Source organism: Cannabis sativa, chromosome 9 (genome assembly GCF_029168945.1).
Source record: "Cannabis sativa cultivar Pink pepper isolate KNU-18-1 chromosome 9, ASM2916894v1, whole genome shotgun sequence".
In the NCBI taxonomy this organism is placed as follows: Eukaryota; Viridiplantae; Streptophyta; class Magnoliopsida; order Rosales; family Cannabaceae; genus Cannabis; species Cannabis sativa.
Genome location: NC_083609.1, coordinates 46,663,434 through 46,689,284, shown reverse-complemented (window position 1 = coordinate 46,689,284; position 25,851 = coordinate 46,663,434). Strand labels below are relative to the sequence as shown.

Here is a 25,851-nt window from a genome sequence, read left to right as displayed (position 1 = left end):
TTAATATTGTTATCTAATATATCTCATAATACATATTGTTACAACAATAGCAATGGTAATAAAGATTTTTGTGTTTTATTTACATAATTTTTTAGACTTTTGAATTTTGAAAAAATTTAGCTAATATAGCTTCAATACCTCCATTTATTATCTTCTTAATTCTCTTATTTTTTTCTTCACTATAATGTACATTGAAAAAAAAAATTGTGTGCTTTTTTTATTTATATAAAAAATTGTATGATATATATTATTATTATTATTTTTTATTTATTTTTTTTTTTTTGCATTCTTTAGCGTTTTCTATATAGATTTATCATTTTTTTTAATAAACATATATTTTTTTAAAGAAAAATTATATGTAAAAACAAATTTAAAATTATTTGATGTTGATTTTATTATTTAATTAATATTTATATAATAATTTAATTGCCGCACGCAAAGCGTAGCCTGTTTACTAGTGAAAATATAAATAAAATAAAATTTAAATTACATATAAAATTAATAAAAAAAAACATAACTTTTTTCTTATTTCTATTTCCAACCAAAGGCTACATTAATTAATTGATAAAGAGCACTCTAGTAAGGAAGTTTGTATACTGCAAAATATAACTCAGTATTATTAATTTGTACGTATGACTATGCAAAATATAACTTAGTATTATTAATTTGTACGTATGACTAGCTCTGAGAGATTAAGTGCATGTTTGGCTTTGTTTTCAAAAAATTGTTTTTAGAAATGAGAAGAAAAAATAGTTTTTGAAGTTTTTAAAATACAAGTCATGTTTGGTTAGTATTTTTTAAAAACAATATTAACCAAAAGTTAATTGGTTTTTAGAACAGAAAGCAACATTTTGTTGTTTTCAAAATTCTTGTTTTAAGTAACTTGTTTTTTGAAAACTATTTTCAAAAAACAAGGCCAAACATCTATTTTTAAAAACACAAAATAATTTTTTAATTATGATCTCAAACATACTCTAATAATGCTTCCATGATTTCTAAACTGAAGATTTATCATATGCAAAATTAAGTTGGGTTAGCAAGATTGTTTATTTTTATTTATTACTTTATTTTTGGAAACAAAGGAAGCGGTTAGCATGATTGGTAGAAGGGAGTAACAAAGGCACTATAGTCGTTATGTAACCCACCGATGCAGATAGCCAAATAGATGACATGATCTTTGTTACTCACTTGTTCACTAATATATTAATTAATATAATAAACACTCTCATACTAAATATCCTAGTTATCATAATTTTTTAAGTGGGGAAAGGAAAAGACAACAACTAAACAACAAAAATGGTGACCAAATTTCTCACATATTCTAGCAAATTAGAGTCTTTTGCTCCTCAACATAATATTCAGGAACTGAATGGTTGATGAGAGTTTCGTTTTCCTTGAATATTCTCTCCCTTGCCTTCTCTGCCTGCAATTTCCACACGAAGATATATTACCAAAAAATATAATATATATTTATATATAGTATAAGTTTAGATTACTGTGCTATAAATTAACTCAATAAATAACACACAATATTATCGGTATAATTTTTATCAAAGTTGTCATTAAAATTATGCTAAATATATATAATATTATTTATAAAACGCAATGGCATTAGCCACCCATATACAGTCATTGTACCCCTACAAATTTTTTTTGATTGCTTTCGAAAGTAAACTATTAAATGAAAAACCTGGTTTGGTTGTCAAAGCTTGTGGTTTTGACTTTGGAGTCTAGTAAAAACTCTTTCATAAAGAAGTATTTGTTAAGACATGAGTTCTCACTCTGCCTCAGGTGGTCTATCAATACAGAGTAGTATAGTCAGCTCAATGACAGCTCAACCATCCTCACCACTCTAAATTCCTCAAACTATTTTATGAGAATTTGTGCCAATAATTTCCTTGATTGTTTTTTGTCTATTGTATTTTGCCATCTATCCTCATAACAATAGCTCTTTCCTTGTGTAAACCTTCTATTAATAAAATGTAATATCTCAGTCGCTATTTGAGGGCAAACACCATCAACTGCCCAATCTCAAAATCCACCTAATCCAAATGCAGGTACTACTGCAAACATTAATGGAGCTTCACTCTCCAGTAATCTAGGAATCACCACAAACAGATCACCAGACTAATCGAACTATGTCACAAACTTCATCCAACCTTTCAACACCCTAAATCAGCCATTCGTTCTGAAACTCGACAAAAACAACTACACGCTTTGGAAAACGATTGCTTCCACCATCATTAGAGGTCATAGACTAGACGGTTTTGTCAATGGAATACGACTTTGTCCTACTGAGTTTCTATGAACTAACATGGATGCAGGTGACAAAGGAACAAAGGTTGCAGTCCAAATTATGAGCACTGGATTGTCAGTGATTAGCTCTTCATGGGGTGGCTATATAGTTCAATGACTAAAGCTATAGCAACGGAGGTAATAGGGTGCACTACCTCTGCCTCACTCTAGATAGCCCTGAAAAATTTTTATGGAGCTCATTCAAAATCGAAATATTGATGATACCAAAACTGCCATTCAAACTGTTAGAAAAGGTAACTCCACCATGGTTGAGTACCTTTGGCAAAAGAAAGCACGGGCTAATAGCTTAGCTCTTGCAAGGGATCCTTACCCTGAAAACCATCTAATAACTAATGTGTTATCTACTTTAGATGCTGACTATCTTCCTCTTGTGTTAAAAATTGAGGCTCGTACTAGTACTACATGGCAGCAATTGTAGGAATTGCTACTCAATTTGGATATCAAGATTGAATGTCTTCAAAATTTGAATGTCACACTCAAATCTACGATTTCCCCTACAAAAAATATAGCTAACACATCTCCTCATACTGGTCGAGGAAGAGGACAAAGATCACCTTAGAATACACCATTTGGTCTAGGAAATTACTCCAATAATAGTCGTGGTGGTAACAATCAACGTTGAAGTCGTGCAATGTTCAATAACAGCGACAATTCTAGGCCAACTTGCCAAGTTTGGCCATTCTATGGTAGTGTGCTACAATAGGTACGATAATACCTACATGGCAACAGACTCTCACAATAACCAAACATAAGGAAAATCAAGCCCATCTGCTTTTATTACTGCTCTAAAAGTTGTGGACAGTGATGTGTAGTATGCTGACAATGGTGTCAGCAACTATTTAACATCTGATAGGAGCAACATGAACCAGAAATATGATTATGGTGCTAAGGATAAGTTGGTTGTTGGTGATGGTCATCCTTTGGCCATTACTCACATTTGATCTAGCATATTACCTACTAATGAACCACACAAATCCCTTGTTCAAAAAGATGTTTTACTTATGCGTGATATATCTAAAAATATTATAAGTATATCTCGATTAACAACAGATAATGATATACTTATAGAATCTGACTCCCACATTTATTTTGAGAAGGACAAGTGCACTAGGAAGCTGCTGCTCCAAGGGATTCTAAGAAATGGTTTGTACCAATTCAAGTCCATTCCCATCAACTCCATATGCCAGTTGAATCAATCCAGTCCTACCACTAATTCTAAATCAGCTTATGTTTACTCTACCAATGTTGTTTAGGAGTCTAATTTTCTTTCCAAGAATGACGTATGGCATCAACATTGGCGGTATCCCTCTACTAGGGTCTTAAGGCATGTCTTAAACTCTAGCAATGTATCAATTTTTGTTAGTGAAAAAGAGACTTTTGTAATGCATGTCAATATGGAAAATCTCATGCTTTACCTATCAAATTGTCCAATAGTAGAGCTACAAAAATGCTAGAACTTCCCATTCAAATTTGTGGGGACTTGCCCCAATCAATTGCAACACTAATTTCAAATTCTATGTTTATTTATGATTATAGGCAATTTACATGGATATGTCCTTTAAAAAAAATTATATTCCTTAAAGGCTTTCACTCAATTCAAAATCATCGCTAAAAATAAGTTTGAAAAAAAAAAAAGATAAAATTCATCAGAATTGATTGGGGTGGAGAGTTTCAAAGTTTTGACAAGTTTCCAATCACACATGGGATTCATTTCCATCACTCATGTCCTCACACGTTAGCTCAAAATGGTAGAACTAAAAAAAAAAAAATTTGCTCTTAAAATTTTGGGTTAGTTCTTTCTAAATATCTTTTTACCTCATAAACAGATTAGCAACTCCCATTTTGCATGATAAATTACCATTTAAAGTGTATCATAAGAAACAAGATTATCACTTATTGAGAACTTTAGGTGTAGCCTGTTTTCCTTGCTTAAGACCATATCAAACACATAAGTTTCAATTTCACTCAATGAAGTGGGTAAACTTAGGATATAGTGAATCTTAAAAAGGTTACAAATTCCTCAGTACCACAGACAGAGTATATATTTCTAGGCATCTTGTCTTTAATGAAAAAGAATTTCCCTTTAAATCTTGTTTTCTTAACACATATACCCCTGAAGAGTATCTCACTGTCCAACATGAAACTTGGTCTCAGCTTCCCAATCTTTATTTGACTCCTCACATATTTTCAACCTAGTCCTACCACACCTGCTCAATCTTTCTCTCCAACATCTCTTAGAGCAGTACCTCCCACAACAAGCTTGTCTCCACATACCAGCTGCCAAGACAGGTACTCTTCTCCTTCTCTCAATCTTAGTGATAATACTACTGACCATGTTCATATTGTCTCTACATCAACATCATCAGATGCTTCAACCTCATCATCATCTCTAGCAGTTGTTTGCTCTCCTATAGCTTCAGTTCATGATGTGTCCTAGGCATAGCAACTAGTATCTCTTCCAATGATAACTCGGGCGAAGGCTAGTACTTTTAAGCTAAAAGCCTTTGTGAATCATACTTCATACACCCTTCACATCAGAGTACCGGTACCTGTTGCTGAAGCCCTCAAGAATAAGGGGTGGAATAAAGTCACAGATGATGAAATCCTAGCTCTTAAAGCCAACAAGAGTTGAACCTTGGTCCCTTATTCAGAAGAGTATAATCTTGTGGGGTGCAAGTGGGTTTTCAAAGAGAAATTGAATGTTGATGGTTCATTTCAGAGCTATAAGGAAAGACTTGTTGCCAAGAGATTTCACTAAAGGGCTGGATTTGATTTTGGAGAAACTTTTAGCCCTGTTATCAAGGCCTCAACTGTTAGAATTGTTCTAACCATTGTTGTGAGTAAGTGTTGGAGCATTCAACAACTAGATATAGACAATGCTTTCTTCAATGGCCACCTAGAGGAAGATGTCTATATGGTTACACCAGAGGTGCTTGAAGACCTTCCAAACCAAATCATGTGTGCAAATTGCACAAGTCACAATATGCACAGGACTAGTTTGATAGGTTGAAGGGCACTTTACTTGGCTAGCATTTAAAAAATTCCAAAGTTGACACCTCACTTTTCTTCTACAAAAATGACAAACTAATCATATTAGTTCCTATGTATATGGAATCATATTAGTTCTTCTACAAAAATGACAAACTAATCATATTAGTTCCTATGTAGATGGAATTATAGTAACTGGGAGCAATGAAGCTACGCTAAACGAGTTTATTTAATCAGCTCAACAAGTTGTTTTCACTCAAGGACTTGGGAGCTCTGGATTTCTTACTATGAATTGAAGTAATCTGAGATGACACAGGGCTATAGTAAACCTAAAGCCCTAACCAACTCCTATAGTAACAGGTAAATCTATCTCCTTGATAGATGGAGAAGCTATACACAATCCCACTTCCTATAGGAGTCTCATTAGGGCACTTTAATATCAATGCCACACAAGACAAGATATTAGCTTTACTATAAATAAGCTTAGCCAATTTTTAAAGGCTCCCACAACAGTCAACTAGGGAACAACTAAGCAAATTTTGAGATATTTAAAAGGCACATTGAACCATGGATTACACATATGTTACAATAACAAGTTAACCATCGCAGGTTACCTCTCATGCATATTGGGGTGTTGCATTAATGATAGGAGATGTGTTGGTGGTTATTGTGTGTATCTTGGAGACACCTTAAGTTCATGGTCCTCTAAGAAATAGGCAATAATCTCTAGGTCCAATATAGTGTCTGAATACTAGCCTCTTGCTCATATAGCTGCTAAAATCACTTGGGTTGAATTTCTTCTCACAAAACTAGAGTTTCTATTGCCATCGACGTTTGTCATGTTGTTTGATAATGTTAGTGCCAGAGCTTTAGCCGTAAATCACCTCTATCATGTACACACTAAAAACATTGAAATAGATATCCATATTTGTTGTTATAAAATCTTAAAGAAGGAACTTGAGGTAAGGTACATTCCGTTCTTTGATCAAATTGTGGGTTGTCCTACAAATTCCTTATCACCATCAAGATTCTAGTAGCTTGTTTCCAAACTTAGAGTGACACAATCACCCCTGCGTTTGAGAGGTGGTGTTAAGACATGAGTTCTCAACCTGCCCAAGTGGTCTGTTAATGTAAAGTAGAAAAATCAGCTCAATGACAGCTCATCAATCCTCACAACTCTAGAATATTCCTCAAACAGTTTTATGTGAATTTGTGCCAATGATTTCCTTAATTACGGTAATGATTTTCTATTATTATTGTGTCTATTTTATTTTGTCATTTCTCCACATTATACTGGTTCTTTCCTTCCTTGTGTAAATCATTCTAAATGAGGTGAAATATCTCTTTTTTTTAACATTGGGAGAGGAGAAATTTGAATTTAGGACCTCTTCTTTGTGAGGAGAAATGTAGAACCACTAGGCTATGCCTATGACAACAAGATGCAATATCTAAGACACCATTTGAGCTGACTTTTACTATTTCTAAACCCAAGCATTTTGTTACTGTATTAGGGGGTGCTGGTTTGGTTGGCTTTTTTTTGGGTGTGTGAAGAAATGCGAGCACGCCAGTTTTTGAAAACAAATCTCTCAACAAAGGGTTGGAGGACAAAGATTCATTTTTAAGAAGCATCAGCCACGAGGTTGTTCCTGATATAGGTTGGCTGAGTTTCTAGAAGCCACTTTTGGGTTCTAAAACAATAAAATCACATTTAACTATTATACGAGTTTCTCATGAGTTTTACAGCTTGATAATACCGTAGTAGAAACCTTACCTGGTTTTGCCAATTTGTGGAAACAGTTATGACCAAAAAGAAAAGTGCTTGTAGAGTTGTTCCTGTCATTATTCCAATCCATAAGCCTTTCCCTCTTAGCTTGAACACAAAACCCAGCAAAGCAGCTAATGGTATGCCGACAACATAATATGCCCCAAGATTTACATAAGCTCCTATATCCTGCCACCCACTTCCTCTGGCGACCCCTAATGTTACAAAATCAACAACATTTCAATATTATGTGCCTGTAGTTCATATAGTTATTTGGTTTATTTTTTAATTTAATTAATTGTACATGTACAAAGTTTCTCAAGATTACTAAAAATACCAATAATAATAATAATAATAAATGAATAAAAAAGAGCTAACCAGAAAGAACTGCTACCAAACTGTCCACACCAATTGAGAAAGAAAGTAATGGGACCATCTCTTTAACATAGTTCACCACTTCTATCTCATTGCTATAAGCATATCCTAAAATATTGCGACAACAAAAGAGAATTGTACTCCCTAAAAATGCTTCTGCAACTCCAAGAACCAAAGCCGATTTGATCGCAAGTTTTGCTCCCTCGGCATTCCCTGCTCCTAATCTGTTAGACACTTGTGTGCTGCAAAGTATTCTTTCTTTATTTTAGTAAATTATATATAGCATTATCTACTATTTTCCTAATAAATTTTTAAAAAACGAAAGGAAAAAAAATAGAGTTAGAAGTAGAGAAGACCTTGTAGCAGCACCAATCCCGTATGGAATGTAAAAAATAGATGTAGTGGTAGTAATGCTGCAAGAATTATAAATGTCTTCCGAATCATCAAACAGTTTTGATGAACAAGTTCATTTCTCGAATTGATCATATATGCATATAAAATTATAACAAAAGAGTAAATACCATATAGAGAGAACTGAAGCCTCAAGCTTTGCATTTGGAAACAAACCCGAGAGGAATACTAGAAGCTCAAATGAGGCGTATTCAAGGCTGATGATCAATGGCAGAAAAATAACCATTTAAAAATAAGCTTTAATTAATTATTTCTATGAAAGGATAATGCGAAAGAAGAACTCAACCAACCAAAGCATTAAAGCAGATGGAATAGCCAATCTCATAAACTCCCTTATGTGTCTAAAAGCCTCCATGGAGAACTTAATTCGGGTTTTCTCACAGGCAGAAGAGTACTTCATGTAAAGTCCAAGGAAAACTACATTGAGCCAGTAAGAGCCTCCAATGGAAAATGCTGCACCAGAAATTCCAAGATGGAGTTTGAACACCAGAATCCAACATAGAGGAATGTGCAAACATAGAACAGAACATGAGCTTATGAGCATTGGAAGAATCAATCTTTGAGATTGGAAGAAGCGAACAAGGGATTGGAGAACTGCGTAGCCAAACAAAGCAGGGATGAGGCAAGTGGAATATTTGGCAGCAGCTTGTGAAATCAGAGGGTCTTGGCCAACCCAAATGAGGACTCTGTCCATGTATATCCATAGTAGAGATATTGGGAGACAAATAAAGGTGAGTGAGATTATTGCACACCAAGTGTATTCTCCCAATTTGTGATATTCTTCGGCTCCGTATGTCTGTCCACATAAAGTTTCCAAAGCACCCGCCATTCCTAGCTGCATTAGCAAATGTTGTTTAAGATTCATATCATCAATTAATAAAATTAGATAATTACATAGCAGTTAGAAATTCACTCAATCAGTGTTGATGCATAATTATAATTATAATGAAATACACATTTGTACCAAAGCATATCACTTTTAGAAATATCTCAATTAGGAATGAACAAAATCCAATACTAACCCGTCAAATCCAATTCAGTTATAAAAATTGGACATGTAATTACAATTAGATTAGATTGGATGTTGAAAGTTGAATTTTAATTAAATTGGATCCACTATCGTGTGTCAATATCTCAAAAATCAAATTAAAATTGAATCCATCCAATTACATTATATATATTGAAAAAAATTATTTATATTTATTTATATATAATAAAAAGAGTTAATATCATTTTGGCACTGGTAATTTATAAAAATTATTGATTAGATTTTTTATTTTGTTAAATGACAAAATGCACTATATATTTTTTAAAATGGTATAAGTAGGACCTTGAGCTCAATTTTTGATATTTTTTTTAACATAACCAACTTAAAGACATTTCTCGATACAAAGAAATGTACAAAATGTAACCGGATTTGTCATAACATCTCTACATCAACCTATTATTAAGTTTTATTTTGACAAAAAAAATTAATTCAAGTTACTATTTTGGCAAATACAAGGTCTAATTTATCATTTAACAAAATAGAGGATCCAATTAGTAACTTTTACAAAATACACAATGAAAAATGGTATTTACCCTGATAAAAATATGAAATATATGTATAAAAATATGATAATCATACTTTTTGTGGCTTTTTTTTCTGTAAAATTTATAACAATTGGTTGTTTTATGTGCTTATTTTTATGGTGTTTACTACTTGGTAGTGTTATATTAGTTATTTTAAACTTTTAGTTGCATTAAATTTGTAAGAATGATATCTTTTTAATTTAGGAGTGCTCATAAAATACTCAATCCAATCCACAAAGTGGGAATATCTGTAATTGTGCAGATTGGATCGAAAAATCAAAAATTTGTATTTGTGCAGATTGAATGTTGATTGACATATAAAAGAAACTAATCAAATCCAATCTGCATATTTAGATATATTTTAAATTACATATATAAATTAATATTTTAATGTAAAAAGATAGTAACTTAAAAAATCTAATATATTTTAAACTTTATAAATCAAATGTATATGCTATTCTTATATGTGATGAATACGATCTTTTTGCTACATTAGTCACTTCCAAGAAGGATACCTAAACCGTTGAAGAGATGGAAGCTCTTCTCATGGCTAAATCTATTCGAATGGAGAAGAATGCCAAGTCTCTTAACATTAGCAATGGAGAAGCTAATCTTTCTCACTGAAAATCCCCCTCAATCTCACTTTTATATGTGTAATTTGTATTCTAGTTCTCAGATTCTCTTTGCTGCTAACACATGTCCTATTTTTCAACCTTAATATCCAAGTTTCTTCATGAACTCTATGTCTATAGGAAACTTCAATATTGGTCGTGGCAGCTCCTCGTAATGCTTCTAGATCTAGTCCAAACACTTTTGGTAGAGGTCAATCTTCTTCTTGGTCTCTGAAACCCCAATAATAATTTTGTCAAAAATTGGGGCACACAATTAAACAATGTTTTTATAGGTTTGACAAATCTTCTACAAGTCCTAAATCTTTTGGTTGGTTTAATGCAGTTGTGAATCTTGTTGAGATGCAAGCATTCTATGTCTCCCAAGAAACTATTACAAATGATAGTTGGTACCTTGATTCTGCTGCTACTCACCACCTTACTCTTCATGGTTCCAATCCTAGTTTGAGTAGTTATTATACTTTACAAAAGTAAATCCACATGGAAAGTGGTAATATAGAACACATTGGTATCCTGTCTTTACTCTCACATTTTTTCCCTGAAACTTTGAAGCTAAACAATTTACTTCAAGTTCCTTCCATCACAAAAAACTTGCGTAGTGTCTCTCAATTTTCCCAAGATAACAATGTCTATCTAGTGTTTCACCCTTTTACTTTCTTTGTTAACGGTCAAGAAACCAAAAAGATCGTATTAGCTGGGAATCTTGATAAAGGCCTTTAAAAATTTCCACCCACTAAACTCAGTCATCTTTTCTCTTTTGATGCTTCACATATGAGTTCATCTTAGTCAAGTCCTCAATACTTTACTCATCAATTGTCTATACGAACTTTTACTTTTTCCATATGGAACACTTAGCTTGGCCACCCTACTACATGAATTGTGAAAAGGGCTCTCAATTCTGTAATTAGGTCTATATAAAACTTGTTCATACTTTTGAAATGCATGTTTTCTTGGTAAATGTCACAAATTATCTTTTCCATTTGCCACCACTACTTTTCATGAACCATTGGAGCTATTACACTCTGATTTTTTGGGTTCTTCTCCCACTAACTCTTCCAATGGTTACATATATTATATCATTTTTGTAGATGTCTATTCTAGGTACACATGGAAATATATATATGCTTAGAACCAAGAGTGAGGCCTTACCAACTTTTACCTAGATCAAAACCCAATTGGAATTGCAATTATATTTTAAGATAAAAACCTTACAATCTGATTGAGGTAGAGAGTATAGAGCATTTACAGATTTGCTAGATTAAAGTGGGATTGTTCATAGGCTAGCTTGTCCACATACACATGAACGAAATGGGATTGTAAAAAGAAAACATAGAAACATTGTTGAAACAGGGTTTACTCTACTTGCCCAAGTATCCTTACCATTAAATTTTTGGGATGAGGCCTTTAAGACAACGACCTATCTTTTCAATAGAATGCCTATTATTACTATCAATAACATCTCTCCCTTAGAAATATTAATTCACAATGTTCCTAATAATAATGAGCTCAAAGTGTTTTGTTGCTTGTGTTATCCCAATCTTAAGCCGCATAATGAAACCAATCTCCAATACAGGTTTACCCCATGTGTTTTCCTTAGGTAAAGTTTGTCCCGTAAAGGATATAAAGGTCTCTCTAAGAATAAAATGCTTTACATTTCTAGAGATGTTATTTTTTATAAAAGAGTTTTCCCTTTGCTGCCTCTCAGAAGCATGCCTCAAGCACCACCTACTGGTCCTCCTACTCCTTCCACACCCGGTTCTCCTCATGCTTTAGTTCCTACTGGACAAAGTTTTGGTCACTCCTCCCCATCTATAGTGCAACATATTCCTCCCCACACGTCTATACTTTGTCTGCTTTGCCTACTCCTGAGTTTTCCCTTGTCAATGTTTTTGTTCAATACTCATCTAATATGCCCCCTTTGTCTAAAGTTACCAATGTGCCTATATTTTTGGGCTCTATTCCTCTGCCAACTGCCTCGACTGTATCCACCACAGTTACAGGTGCTCAACCATCAGTGATCTATTCTCATCCTATGATTACAAGGCTTAAAGCAAGAATAAGAAAACCTAAGGCCTTTTTAGCTTCTTGTGAATCTAAAATAGTTAAAGCTACTCTACAAATGCAACACTGGAACTCTTCAATGTAGGTTGAGAACACTGCCTTAAAGAGAAACAATACTTGGACCTTGGTCAAATTACCACCCAATAGAATTGCCATAGGCTGCAAATGGGTTTTTAGAGAGAAACACAATGCTGATGGAACTCTAGACAAGTACAAAGCTAGACTTGTTACTAAAGGTTTTCACCAACAAGTAGGATTTGACTTCTCTTAAACTTTTTTTCCAGTGGTTAAGCCTATTACAATTCTAATGGTTCTTACCATTTCCTTTACCAAGGGGTGGGATATTAGGCAACTTGATGTCAATAATTCCTTCCTAAATGGGGACCTATTAATGGAGATCTATATGAAATATCCACCTGGTGTTGTGGATGCTCAGTTTCCAAATCATGTTTGTAAATTGAACCTTACCTTGCATGACACCTTTTTCATCTTCATTGGCTCGTTAAAGCTCCTATATGATATCTTGGATCAGTTGTACCATCATATGGCGTCATCCAAGGCTCCTTGAAATTAGGTGGAAGTGGTTCCATTTGAATTTCCCTTGAGAAAGGGGATTCTTCATCGAACTCATCATCCTTCGAATTTCCCTTTAATGCGGTAGCCATCTTTTTGATGAAGATCCTGCATCTCTACTTCAAGCTCTTTCATTCTCTTGTTCATCCTTTCTTGGGAGTTGGTGAGCGAAACTTGGGTTTTCCTTTCAATTCGCATGGAGCCTGTGAGTAGTACTCCTCCATCCCATCATCGTAAGGCTCTCCACCATGGTTGAGGGGTGACGCCTTTCGCTTCCTTTGCTCTTGAAAAGGGGGTGCAAGCGCGGTGTCCCCTAGCATGAGATTCGTTGGCTAAAGTCCCTTCATAAGACCACATGATATTTTCCTCATTGCAGTCTTACCCCGACAGATAGATTCATGTTGGTGTGAGTAACCTCTTGGGTTCTTATCTTACGATAGGCCCTTTACGCTCTCATCCTTTGGGGTACCATCCGTTGATGACATGGACTTCCCCCCATCACCATATACGGTTGATATCTCGCACTCTTGCTGGTGAGCTTTGTATAGAAAGTGCAAAGTTTGAGTTTTTCCTTTGAGAATGGTGCTCAATACTTTTTTCATGTTGGCCACCGTAGTTTCCAGCCTTTGGTTCTTCAAGCAGAAATCATTTATTTCGTATTCATAGTGGCAAGTTCACAATTTATGGCTCACAGAGTTAGCTTAGTTCTCCTTTTGAGGGCGATATTGCAAGGTACCGAGATCTCGCAGTGTTGGTGTTGGAGGGTGCCTTCGTGACGATGGGGCCTCCTCTCTTTGTGTCATACCATTACCTTCAGTTAAAATGGAGGAAGTTATTCTGTTGTGTTTCTTGTCCATTGGGATCTCTTCACTATAATAATTTCCTCTCCTTGTTTGAGATCCCCACCCGCTCGTGCCCTCTTCTCCTACTTGAGGTCTGATAACATTCACATTTTATCCCTCCTACTTGAGGTTTGTGACCATTAGCACCTTCTTCTCTAACGACGGGCAAAGGGAGGTCTCGCCCTGAAGTGATCAACTGCTTATTGTCAGAGCAAACCTCTACATTTTGAAGGTGATGAGAGTGTCTAGGCATTTTGTATCTGTTGTGTGTAAATAAACGACTTGGCTTAAGCTTTAGTTCCCAGAGACGGTGCCAAACTATTGACGGTGAGAACTCGTCAACTAACTTATTAGCTAGGAAGTCAAACTATGCTTCAAGCACAGATCTAAGATGAAAAGAAAGATGGAATATGGATTCAAATTGCTATTTGAAAATTGCGAGTAAATGATAAATTTTCTATTGCTATCAAGGTTAAGTTGCAAGAATGATTTTCCAACCCCTTCTCACATCTAAGAAATGGGTATAGGCTCTAATGGCCTGAGGTACAATGTGGCCCTAAAAGGGACTATGTCGCTTTCAGGCTACACGTCACAAGTGTAGGAGCTGGCCTTGCGCTTCGTACCTTTGTCTGCCGTGTTACTTTGCTGCGTCACACCCGCACATATGCACGCTCGCATGCGAGCCCTTATCTTGCCACCTTGTAGCCTCATAGCCTCGCATGCAAGCCCCTTGCATAGACGTTACCATGGCTCGCATGGATGCTCTACCACGGATCGAATGGATGCTTCAGCTTGCACGGATGCTCCCATCACTAGCATAAAGGCTCCATGACTCAGAAAAATGCTCCCAAAATGCTCCCCTGCTTACCCAAAGGCTTATGGGCTTGCACATATTTATTATCAAACTGAAATGAAATAGCATTGGCTACAGGTGTGTCTTGTTGCAGCAAGTATAGCTTTCCACATTTTTCAGCAGTATAAATCACCACATTCTGAGAAAGATCCTGAATGACACAAGTGTATGGAGAAAAAATGATGGAATTAGAACTGTTGTGAACAAAATTAGATATGAAAATGAGATTGATCTTGAAACTCGATACATATAATACATTATGAATAGTAATGTAAGGGTTTATATGCACTGTACCAGAATTGAGAACAGGAATATTTTGACCATTTGGTAGAGTAACATGCTGAGGAAACTTATGAATTGAAAAAGATGTAAAGCATGTAATATTGGAGCACATGTGGTGTGTGGCACAACTATCCAAAATTCATGTAAATTGGGGTAAAGGATGATTGTTACCTGCAAGATTGGAGGCAGTAGGAGCCATTGCAGCCATATAATCATGAGGATTGTTGCCGAGTTGCTGACTGAGAAAGGAGATCAAATGCTGGCATTGTTGGGATAGATCAGATGAGAGTGAGTGTCCATGCATCATTCTTGGAAGTACTGGCATGATTAGCATTTGCTTTCCCTTTATATTGTCTCTTTTTGTCCCCATAGCCAAGGGAAACCCATGTAAGAAATAACATTTCTCAACTAAATGCCCTGGTTTATCACACTTGGAACATGAGGGACGGGGTTTCTTGGCTCGTGGTGGATTAGTAGGTTGAGAATTGGTAGCAGTAGCCAGTGGAATCGTGTCAGCTGAGCCAAGAGATCTTTGACATTCCTCTTGTATGATCATGGCAAACACCCGAGAAAGATTGGGGATTGCTTCATTGAGCAAGATTTGTGCTCTAACAGAAGAAAAGGATTCATTAAGGCCAGTCAAGAATTGGAGAACTTGATTTTGGTTATAGTAATCTAAAAAAATCTTCATTGCATCACAAGTGCAAGTAGTGGTTGGTTGAAATTCTTTCAACTCATCCCAAAGGGATTTCATCTTAGTAAAGTAGGAAGAAACTGATTGATTACCTTGTTGTAATTGGGTGAGCTAAGTTTGTAACTGAAAGATTCTAGGACCATTGCCTTCATTGAATCTTTTAGCAAGATCATTCCACATATCAACGGCTAAATCAAAATACATGATGCTTTGAGTAATTTCTTGAGAAACAGAGTTTAATTACTAGCTATGACATTACTATGTTATTGCATCTAAGCACAGAATTGAGATAAGGATTACCGATTTTTGGCCGAGGAAGTGAGTCGTAGATGAAGGCAATCTTGTTCTTGGCAACTAGAGCATTGTGATACCTCTTTTTCAAGATTGATGGTTGCTGCCATTGAGGACGGTAGACACGAGAACAAGTCTGGGGTGATCACTTGTGCTCAGGAAGAAAGGACTTGAAAGATCGTCATTGACAGGACGATTTGTTTGAGTTTGAGGAGCAGTTGTGTGAAGCTCGTCGACAATGGTGGACTGATCCTGGGGTTGAACCATTTCTTGGTTCGAGTTTGTGTTAGGTTAAGGCCTTGGAGCTGGATTTCTGCGAGGAACAACAGGGGAGGTGAGATTGATAGCAGCATGATGATCGAAGTGATCTCAGCTGTTGTGTTGTCGACCGTAGATGGAGGATCGCCATCTTGGGAGCAAGTTGTAGGTCTTTCCATAGAAGCCGTGGGCAAGAATTCGTTTAATACCATATGAGAAAAAGAGCAAAATGCTTTTATTTTTTATTATTGTATTAATTAACTGAATACAAAAGAAGGAGAGTTTATGTAGGCAAAAAAAGTCGGTTAATAAAATAATCGATATAACCAACTAATGTGAAACAAACTAAGAGATTTACCTAACTAATTAGCTTATACACTAATACTAATACTAATCTCACATGTGTATACAATGAGATAGTTAATTTTAAATAAAAGTAATTGTTCTATATATTGTATATTCACATTAATTTTAATAACAATTAATATACACTATACTTTTATAATAAATTAGAATTATTATATAAATAGTATTATTTAACTTATTGATCTCTCAAATATACATATATATAAGCATAATTATAAGAAAGAAGTGAAGAAAAATCAATGAATTTGAGAATATTTTTTTTTCTTATTTTTGTTTTAAGTTTGGAGAAAGAGAAAATGTCAAAGAGGAGTAATGAAGTTTATGACTATGTTTTTTATGATATTAGATTTTTCTCTGGCTTCTTTTTAATTGTAATTTTCTGTAGTCTACTTTTAATTTTTTGAATGAATTACTATAAAATATTCAGATTAAGAAAAAGAAAAGCTAATGTGTTTGTATAGAGAAGCATTTCAAGGCTTTTTAACTTTTGTACACTTTTAAATATTAAAGTTTTAATTTCTTCCATCATTATTATATTATCATGTTATTTATTCTAATTTCAAGAAGAAGGATGAGAAAATTTTTATATCATGTTTATGTAAATTTTTTATTTGCGCTTCCTAACATATAGGTTTATTGATGTTAACTATATTCGATTTTTTATTAAAAAATATTTATAACTAAATTTTATTATAATATTATATTTTTAAAAAAAGAATAAAAGAAATAGATTTATAACTAAACTTAGAGGAAGGGACGAATCGAATGTTCAAGGTTAGTTATTTATCAATATTATAAAATAAACTTTAGTATTTAAAATAAAATGAGTTAAATTATTAATTTGTTTATCTGGTGTTATTATTTTATCTTTAAACTAATTAAAAATGAGTTAATATTAAAAACTCAATATAATAATTTCTCATATTATTGAAATAAAAGTTTTATTAAAAAGTAATTTAATTCAATTTAATTTTAATATAATTTTATTAAGTAATTATTATTAATTAAAATATATAATTTATTATATATAATTTAAAATATTCACCGTAAAGTGAGAGATATTTACTAGTTTATTAATATTAGAAAATATATATCTTATTTAAAACATTTAAGAAAAATTAATTTTAAAAAATTTAATGTGAGTGATTGTATTATTAGTTTTTAAATAATTATGATAAGTTTATTTTAATTATAAATAAATATTTAAATTTAATATTTACAGTAATAAATATTTAAGTTATATTTTTGGAACTCTATAGGTTTCTAGTTATTAAATGTCAAGTTATTATCAACGTGTGATTTTCTTTTATTGGCATATTTAAACTAATTTTTTTTAAAAAAATTAAAAATTTCATGACCTAAACCAATCAAAAATTGTCACGTAGTAATTTACTTAACACTTTATAACTAAGTACATACATAAGTTTTAAAATTATAACTTAAATATTATTACTGCTAAGAATTAAATTTAAGTATTTATTTGTAACTGAAAATTAAACTTGATTATTTATATGTAAATTACTTAAATTATATAAGGCACTCTTTAAAATGATTGGTTTTGAAATTTATCAAAAAAATAAAAAGAAAAATCAGTCCTTTAAAATTACGATAACAACATGACAAAAAAATAAAAATAAGAAAAATAAAAAGTTAGAATTAATTACACCCATTGCTTATATAGAAAGTAGGTGACAGACCTTTATGTTCGTCTGAATTCTTTTTGAGAAAAGTATGGTACATCCACGTGAGAAGAGAAGAAGATAATTTTTTATAAAGGATTTTTTTTATAATTCTTTTTTTTTTTCTTTTTCAAGCAATGACCAATAAAGGAAATTTCTATAATGAATGTCTATAAATTATTTATTAACTCTCTTTCAAAAAAAAAATTTATTTATTACCTTGTGAAAATAAAATTTAAGAGCATTATTATGGGACATCAGTATTGTCTAGCACCTTTTAGATATTTAGATATGTTATCTTACGATTGGTTAGCGATAATCCATAAAAGTTATTATATTAAACTAAATGAGATAGTGATATTGACACGTAGGAGGATACTATGCACCAATATTAGAATTTGGGATAAGATGAATGAGGTTAATTTCATCTCAAAACTAATTGGTGATGAGAGGAGTAGCTCATTCCTCTTATATATTCTATTATCTTTCCACATATTAGCGATGTGGGACTATCTAGCATTGCCTCTCAAGATGGTAGCTATTTCATTTGCTCACCATCTTGGACAACTCGTTCATAAGCGGCTCTTTTTATGGCTCATTATCCTTGATCACAAGTGACTCTTTTTGCTCTACTTTTTGAATCGGTATTTTTTTGGGGCTCTTTTTATTTTTTTGGCACACTATTCCCGAATTACAGGTGACTTTCTTGACTTTGGCTCTTTGGATCAATTTTTTTTTTTTTGGATTTTTAGTGGCTCTTCTTTTTGGCTCTACTTCAATCGGTTTCTTTTTGTTAGGGTTGGATAGTACCATTAGAAGATTTCTTTTTTGTTTATTTTTACTCTGTTACCATGTTAGAATTTGGGATAAGATGAATGAGGTTTCATCTCAAAATCAATTGGCGATGGAAGTAGTAGTTCATTCCTCTTATATATTCTATTATATTTCCACGCATTAGCGATGAGAGACTATTTGACAAGTAGTGCCCTTTAGCATTTCTCAAAATCTAAAGTATTTTTCAAATATTATACATATATCACTTTGTCCTTTTTTTTTTTGTAAAATGGACTTTGTCCTATTTTAAGAATCGTAATTTAAGGGTGTATATAATTCACAATCTATAGTTCTAAACTCTAATCAATCAGGCCCAAACTAGTTGAGACCGGACCAAATGAATTTGGTCTCGATGATTTGATCAATCCAAACTGTTTTGAATTCTCTGATTCGGTCACGGTTTTAGAAATCTTAGTAGCAGTTCAAACCAAACGAATTCGTATAATTATTATATATATATGTAATATATATATATATATATATATATTTTTTAGATAAAATATTGATATTTAGAAACAACTTTAAGTAGAATATTGATATTGAGTTTATATTGTTACAATAATAATTTTTTATTATTACTTATGTATTATAAACTTATTAAAAGTAAAAAAAATACTAAAAAAATTAACAATTATTATAAAAAAAAATTACAACAATTACGAAATAAAAACCATGCTTCGAACCAAACTAGTCTGTTTTTGAGTAGTTTGGTTTGGTTTGGTTTAATTATTTCATTGGTCTGGTTTGGTTTTGAATTTTCAAAACATCGTAATAATGGTTTGGTCTGAAAAAATAAAAAATTCAGACCAAACCAGTTCATAAACACCTCTATTCTAATTATTGTAATATGACTATTAATATTATAGTAATATTGATTTTGTTGCTAATAATAATAATAATAATAATAATAATAATAATAATAATAATAATAATATTTTATTAAAGACATGATGTAACTGGTTACTAAAGAAATGTAATAATAAATATTAATTTTAAAAATGTTGAATTATTAGGACATAGCAATAAAAGATAAATTTTAATTTTTATAATTAATTTAACTACTTAATTAAAAAAATTAAAAAATCTATTTTTAAACTATATAAAAATATATTTATATGTAAAAAGTATTTAAGTTGAACTCATTTTTTTCTTTGTTTTTTTTTTTGGCAAAAACATTTTTTTTTTATCTTTTTTTTAGCTAATAAAGCAATTCAAGATCATATGAAAGATTTGTTTAATATAAAAAATTTTCTAATACCACTCATTCATGCATAATACTCATTAAAAGAGAACCTATATATATATATATATATATACATATATATTTGAAATGAGCATTAAATGATATGGGTAGTACGATGCACCCTAAAAAAAAATATTGATGCATTGTCTACTATTTTGGTATTGAAGAAATTTTTTTAGTATATTTTATAATCGTGTACATTATATAGTTATTTAAAATATTTTGTAAAATTTTTCAAAAATTCAAAACAATTTATAATATAAAAAAGAAAATTCAAATAGTCTATTTTATACCCATATAAAATGAAAGAATCGTGTGTGCAATAATCTATTTGAACCATATTTTCAACGAAATAATATTTTTTTTATAAAATAGCTTAAATAACTAAAACATCAACCACAATAAAAAAAAAATTGTAGTAAAAAATTAAATGGTAAAACAGAAAGAGAATGCATGAAATGCGTGATATAGTATACATGTATAAATGTATTTTCATTGTTGATATAGTATACATGTATAAATTGTACCCTAACTTTATTCGAAAAATATATTTGATACTTTTATGTTTTTAATAATACTTATTTGGTACCTTATATTTTGAAGTTATACATATTTAGTACTCTAAGGGCTTGTGTGGAACGTCGTATTAGGTCGTAATATTGTATTGTTTTGTATTATATTGAATTGAATTATATATCATATTTTATATAATACTATGTTAAACTTTAATTTATACTAAAATATTATAAATTTAGGTGTCTATAAAAGTTAATACTACATAGAGTTTTACATAAAAAATATTGTATAAAATACAATACAAGACAATACGACCTAATACAGCGTTCCAAACGAGTCCTAAAGTAAAATATAATAATATAATTTTATTAATTTGACCAAGCAGATCTCAATTATATGTAATCAAATAATTAAATTTGAATTCTCTGATTCATCAAAAAAAAAAAAAATTGAATTCAAAATTTGTAAAATTAAAGATGATTTTGTATTGATAAAATTTTTATAAAATTTTTTTTGAGTTTATTGTATTAATATGTATAATTTCAAAACACAGGATACTAATAAAGTATTATTAAAAATATATAATATTTAAATAAAATATAAGATACTAAATATGTGTACACCCTATTGTTTATGTCTATAATTCCTATCAAATGAATTCAATTATGGAGGCTTTCTTTAACATAAAAACAGAAGAGATTTTAATTTATGTCCATTAATTAAGGTGGCGTTTGGTAATATTTTTTTAATTAATTTTCTGTTTTTAAAATTGAACAAGTGTAAATATTTTTTAAAAACATGTTTTACAAATCTGTTTTCACTTTCTAATTTTTTAATTGAGAACCAAATTTTTTTTAAAAAAATACTTTTAATATTTTTTAAACAGTTTCTTTTTCTTAATCAATATTTTGGACTTTGACCAAAGTCGGACCCAAATTCTCCCCCACGACCCTAGCACTAAACCCGGTCTCTGACTCAAACCCGAATCTGACCTCGAACCTATACTTGGCTTAAATAAAATCAAAAAATAAAAATGAAGAAAAAACTTTACAGAACACACTTTTATTTTCTGTTTTTAAAATTGAAAAGTAAAAGTGATTACAGAACACATTTTTATTTTTTAAAAACAAAAATTTTATTTTCATTCTGTGATTTAAAAATTAAAAAACAAAAGTATTACCAAACGGCACCTAAATAAAAAGAAAGATAATGTTATATAGAAAATAATAATAATAATAATAATAATAATAATAATAATAATAATAGGAAAAAACAGGTAAATAGCACATGGATTTTCAAATTTCACTTAGGTGGCTAATATTTTTGTACTGTTGCAATTAGATCCCAACCTATATCTCTTGCTACATAGGTCCTTATTATTTTTTTTTTATTTAAGCGTTTATATTTACAACCATGTTGTACTTGGGACTCCAACGCAGGACCTCCAAGACACACACTCACTTATGGCAACTTGAGCTAGCCTCAAGTACATAGGTCCTCATTATTAAAATTTATGAAATAAAACTTAAATTTTATATATTAAACTTAAATGAGATTTTAGCAAAAACAATAATAATAATAAAAATATATAAATTAACATAGCTCTTGTTTTTATTTTATTTTTTATCATCAAACTTCTTCTAATTTTTTTGATTTTTTGCAGAGTGAAACTTTTTTTAATTAGGGGTAAATATTATTTTAGATTCTGTATTTTACAAAAATTACTAATTCGATTTTCTATTTTGTTAAATGACAAAATGGACCCTGTATTTTTTAGAATAGTAAAAATATGATCCTGCTTAATTTTTGACAATTTTTTTAATATAACTAATTTGATGACAATTCCTAACACGAACATATACAAAAAAAAAATGTAAATAGTTTTGTCATAACACCATTAGATGAGATTATTATTAAATTTTTTTTTTGACAAAAAAATCAATTCAGTGTCCTATTTGTACGATTTTGAAAAATACAAAGTCTATTTTATAATTTAACAAAACGAAGGGTCTAATTAGTAACTTTTGCAAAACACAGAATACAAAATGGTAGTTACCTTTAATTAATTTACTTATTATCAAATATATAAATTTAGTAAATTGACGTTAGAAATATTATAATCAATATTCAAGAAATAATGATATGAATAATAATATAGATATTTTGAGGCTTTTTAACGATACTATATTAAGATTATTTACAAATTATTGTAATACGTGCAAATTAAATGTGGTTGCAACATTTTTAACAATAGTTGATTATGTGGTATATATTCTATTTAAAATTATTTATTTATATATTTATTTTTTTGGAAAGGTGTAATTAATTGATTAAGTTTAACGATAATAAAACTTTGGGAAATGATATAAAAGGATGAAAAAAAACAATAATTATATGTAGGATGAATTAATAAATAAATGATAGATAAGCGGGGGGAGTAGAGAAGGGAATGAATGAACTTACAAGAACACAGAAGCCAGTGACATCAGCGAAAGAGGTGGCAATGGCAGCACCAGAGAGTGAAAGTTCACCAAGGTGCCCGGCCATCATGGTCGACACAACCTGAGGAAGAAACTGAGCCACCGTCACAACCACCATCGGCATACCTATTGCAATCATCTTCTTCATTTCTCCCACAAACCTACCTTCTCTTACTCCTCCTAATAATAATTCACCACTCTTCCCCCTTTTTACCAGCAATGGAACCTCATCTTCATGATCTGCTTCCATTTTTTTTTTTGCGCTTCTTTCAATTATTTACTTGCTGCCTTTGTGTTGTACATATGGAGAGAGAAAACAGAATGAGTTCCAGTACATTATAATAAATATGGAAAAATATATAATAATATCTTATTACGCGGAAAAACGTACCGTCACCAGTGAGGCGGACTCAGAATTTTTGACTTGTGGAGGCTTAGTTATAAAAATAGTTATTATTTATTTTACATTAAAATTATAACTATTTTGTGAGGACTTTTTATTATTTTGTTGTATAATTATTTAACTAAATAGAAGATATTTAATTTTTTTTGAGACTAATTTCTTTTTTTTTTAGTGGGCGCTATTAGTGTGTCCGTGACTCCAGTCACTGAATTAACCCGAAACGGCTTCTTTATGTTTATCAACAAATGATCATAATTAAATATCACATCATGTCATATCTTCAACAACTATGTTGTCCTATCCTATTTAGCATTCTTTCATTTTTATTTTCTTTGCCAAATAAACACTTGCATTAAAACTAAACAGCTGTCAAGAAAATAGTAAGAAGAATAAAGGAATAATTCCAAATTTAGAAGGCAAGTTTAAAATTAAATCAATGTTACACCATCATTTCCACACTAAATACAATATAGGCTTATATGTATTGGATTAGTTCAAGTACACAACCACATTGCTCGAGCACAAACTGTTGTATGCTCCACGGGGGTTGAGGTGTTTGTGTATGCTCCGCCAGTCCCAGGTGATCCAAATGTGTTCTGGAATAATTTGGCCCTTCATGTTAGTAATTTTTCATCCATTTTTTTTTTTATATAAATCATGACAATATATTGCACAAAACGGTATTTACAACCTATTAGCACCCCATCCGGGGCCTAAACAATCTATACATCAACAAATCCTTCTATACAATTGTACATTATAGATCATTGAACCAATTTTTATCTACATCATTAATCTTTTTTGGTAAAAACATTGCAACTCTCATCTTAACACTCCACTTAATGTCTACAACTCAGTTGGAAGTTAAAGGAACATCTTGCCAAATCACATTATTTCTCAGCCTCCAAATGCTCTAAATACAAGCCCTGCAATTGCAGCAACAAAGATCATTTTGTGAAATTTTGAAATCTTGGCTCTGCCTATCCATCGCAGCAACTGGGGAAGGCTGGTTGATACATCATTCCAATTCAACCAAATCGTGATTTCCTGCAGTCATTTAACAGCAACATTACAATCAAAAAATAAATGCTGACTGGTTTCAGCATGCGCTTCACAAAGGCAGCAATTCTCATTGACTTGCATCTCATACTTCAACAACCTGTCCTTAGTTTTCAAGCGGTTTAACATTGCTAACCACAAAATCACACTATGTTTAGGGATGTTCAATCTGCTCCATACCTCTTTGCACCATTTCAGAACAGTAGCAGTAGGAAAAAATAGATTATACCCTGTTGCTATGGTGTATCTTTCTTCCTGAAAACCTGTTACATCACAAACTTTGTTTTAAGTTGTTCTTTGATAGCTACCAGCTTCTTCCAATACCAACTAGCATTGATAGAAGCAGAGTAGCTCCACCAATCCTGGTCTTTGAGATAAATACTATGAACCCATCTTAGCCAAAGACTCTCTTGCTTGTTTGAGATGGCCCATATCATGTACTTACCAATGGCAGCACGCCTTATTCCACTCCTCAAGCTTTTTAATTCCCAAACCCCCTGCTCTTTTAGGCTGGCAAATGTTCTCCCATGCAACAGCTCAGCACCATGGAACATAGCTAGACCTTTCCACAAAAAGGCTCTACAGATAGCTTCTATAGCTTTGATCACTTTTTTTGGCAACACCATCATCTGACTCCAGTATGCCTGAATAGTTATTAAGACTGAGTTGATTAGAGTAATTCGACCTGCAAAGGAAAGATTTCTTGAGCTTCAACTCTTGATCCTAGCAGTCATTCGTTCAGCCAGTAACTCACATTCTTTGCTAGATATCTTCTTAGGACAAATAGGAATCCCCAGGTAAGTGAAAGGCAAAACCTGCCTAGAGAAGCCAGATACTTCTATCAACTTCTTCACATTGTCTTCTTGCATGTTACTGCAATAAATTGCAGTTTTACTTGCATAGGGTGAAGTCCAGAAGTGAGAGAAAACAATTTGAGGGCCTGTAGCATATAAGTGACACTCTTTATATCTCCATGGCATAACAATAGGACATCATTTGCAAATGCCAGGTGATTCATCCTAAGTTGAGAGCACCTATCATGGAAGTGAAAATCCTCCTTCTCACCAATCTTCATCATAAGGCTAGAAAGGTATTCCATGCCCAAGACAAATAGTAGAGGGGACATGGGGTCCCCCTGCCTAAGGCCTCTCCTAGCTTCAAAGAAACCATGCAAGGATCCATTGAACATAAGAGAGAACTTAGGAGATGTGATACAGTTCATTATTAGGTGAATGAACTTCCTGGGGAAGTTTAAACCTTCTAGCATTTCTTCCAAGAACTCCCATTCAATGGTGTCATATGCCTTTTGAAGATCAAGCTTGATCATACAACTCGGTTTGTTAGCTTTCCTATTATAGTGTCTC

General features: G+C 32.1%; 2 protein-coding genes across 4 annotated transcripts; both read right to left on the bottom strand.

Moving 5' to 3' along the window:
- Positions 1 to 1,132: 1,132 nt before the first annotated feature.
- LOC115723312 (protein DETOXIFICATION 14) lies at positions 1,133 to 23,358 on the bottom strand. 3 transcript variants are annotated; one of them, XM_061104037.1, is made up of 8 exons: positions 23,009 to 23,134; positions 15,659 to 15,962; positions 8,143 to 8,687; positions 7,963 to 8,049; positions 7,798 to 7,854; positions 7,445 to 7,683; positions 7,076 to 7,281; positions 1,133 to 1,423 (listed from the first exon to the last, which is right to left on the bottom strand). In XM_061104037.1, the coding sequence occupies exons 3-8, from the start codon at positions 8,679 to 8,681 to the stop codon at positions 1,322 to 1,324; spliced, it is 1,230 nt and encodes a 409-aa protein (XP_060960020.1). In that variant the 5' UTR covers positions 8,682 to 8,687; positions 15,659 to 15,962; positions 23,009 to 23,134; the 3' UTR covers positions 1,133 to 1,321. The 3 variants fall into 3 exon arrangements, with proteins under 3 accessions (XP_060960020.1, XP_030508611.2, XP_060960019.1); XM_030652751.2 differs by lacking the exon at positions 15,659 to 15,962 and having other exon boundaries at positions 23,009 to 23,358; XM_061104036.1 differs by lacking the exons at positions 1,133 to 1,423; positions 15,659 to 15,962 and adding an exon at positions 4,088 to 6,426 and having other exon boundaries at positions 23,009 to 23,314.
- On the bottom strand, positions 9,595 to 15,652 carry LOC133030936 (uncharacterized). The gene is made up of 2 exons (XM_061104038.1): positions 14,836 to 15,652; positions 9,595 to 14,533 (listed from the first exon to the last, which is right to left on the bottom strand). Exons 1-2 carry the CDS (start codon positions 15,416 to 15,418, stop codon positions 14,499 to 14,501), a joined length of 618 nt encoding a protein of 205 aa, XP_060960021.1. The 5' UTR covers positions 15,419 to 15,652; the 3' UTR covers positions 9,595 to 14,498.
- Positions 23,359 to 25,851: the final 2,493 nt, after the last annotated feature.

What these genes read in the sequence shown, in the direction of transcription:
- LOC133030936 (XM_061104038.1), bottom strand. Translation starts at nt 15,418, where the DNA reads ATGAAATCCCTTTGGGATGAGTTGAAAGAATTTCAACCAACCACTACT. An exon ending in TACTGCCTCCAATCTTGCAG is followed by an intron (nt 14,534 to 14,835) that starts GTAACAATCATC and finishes TGTGTCATTCAG; the next exon opens with GATCTTTCTCAGAATGTGGT.
- LOC115723312 (XM_030652751.2), bottom strand. Translation starts at nt 23,275, where the DNA reads ATGGAAGCAGATCATGAAGATGAGGTTCCATTGCTGGTAAAAAGGGGG. An exon ending in GGGATTGGTGCTGCTACAAG is followed by an intron (nt 7,684 to 7,797) that starts GTCTTCTCTACT and finishes AATACTTTGCAG; the next exon opens with CACACAAGTGTCTAACAGAT. An exon ending in CCACAAATTGGCAAAACCAG is followed by an intron (nt 1,424 to 7,075) that starts GTAAGGTTTCTA and finishes TGGAAATTGCAG; the next exon opens with GCAGAGAAGGCAAGGGAGAG.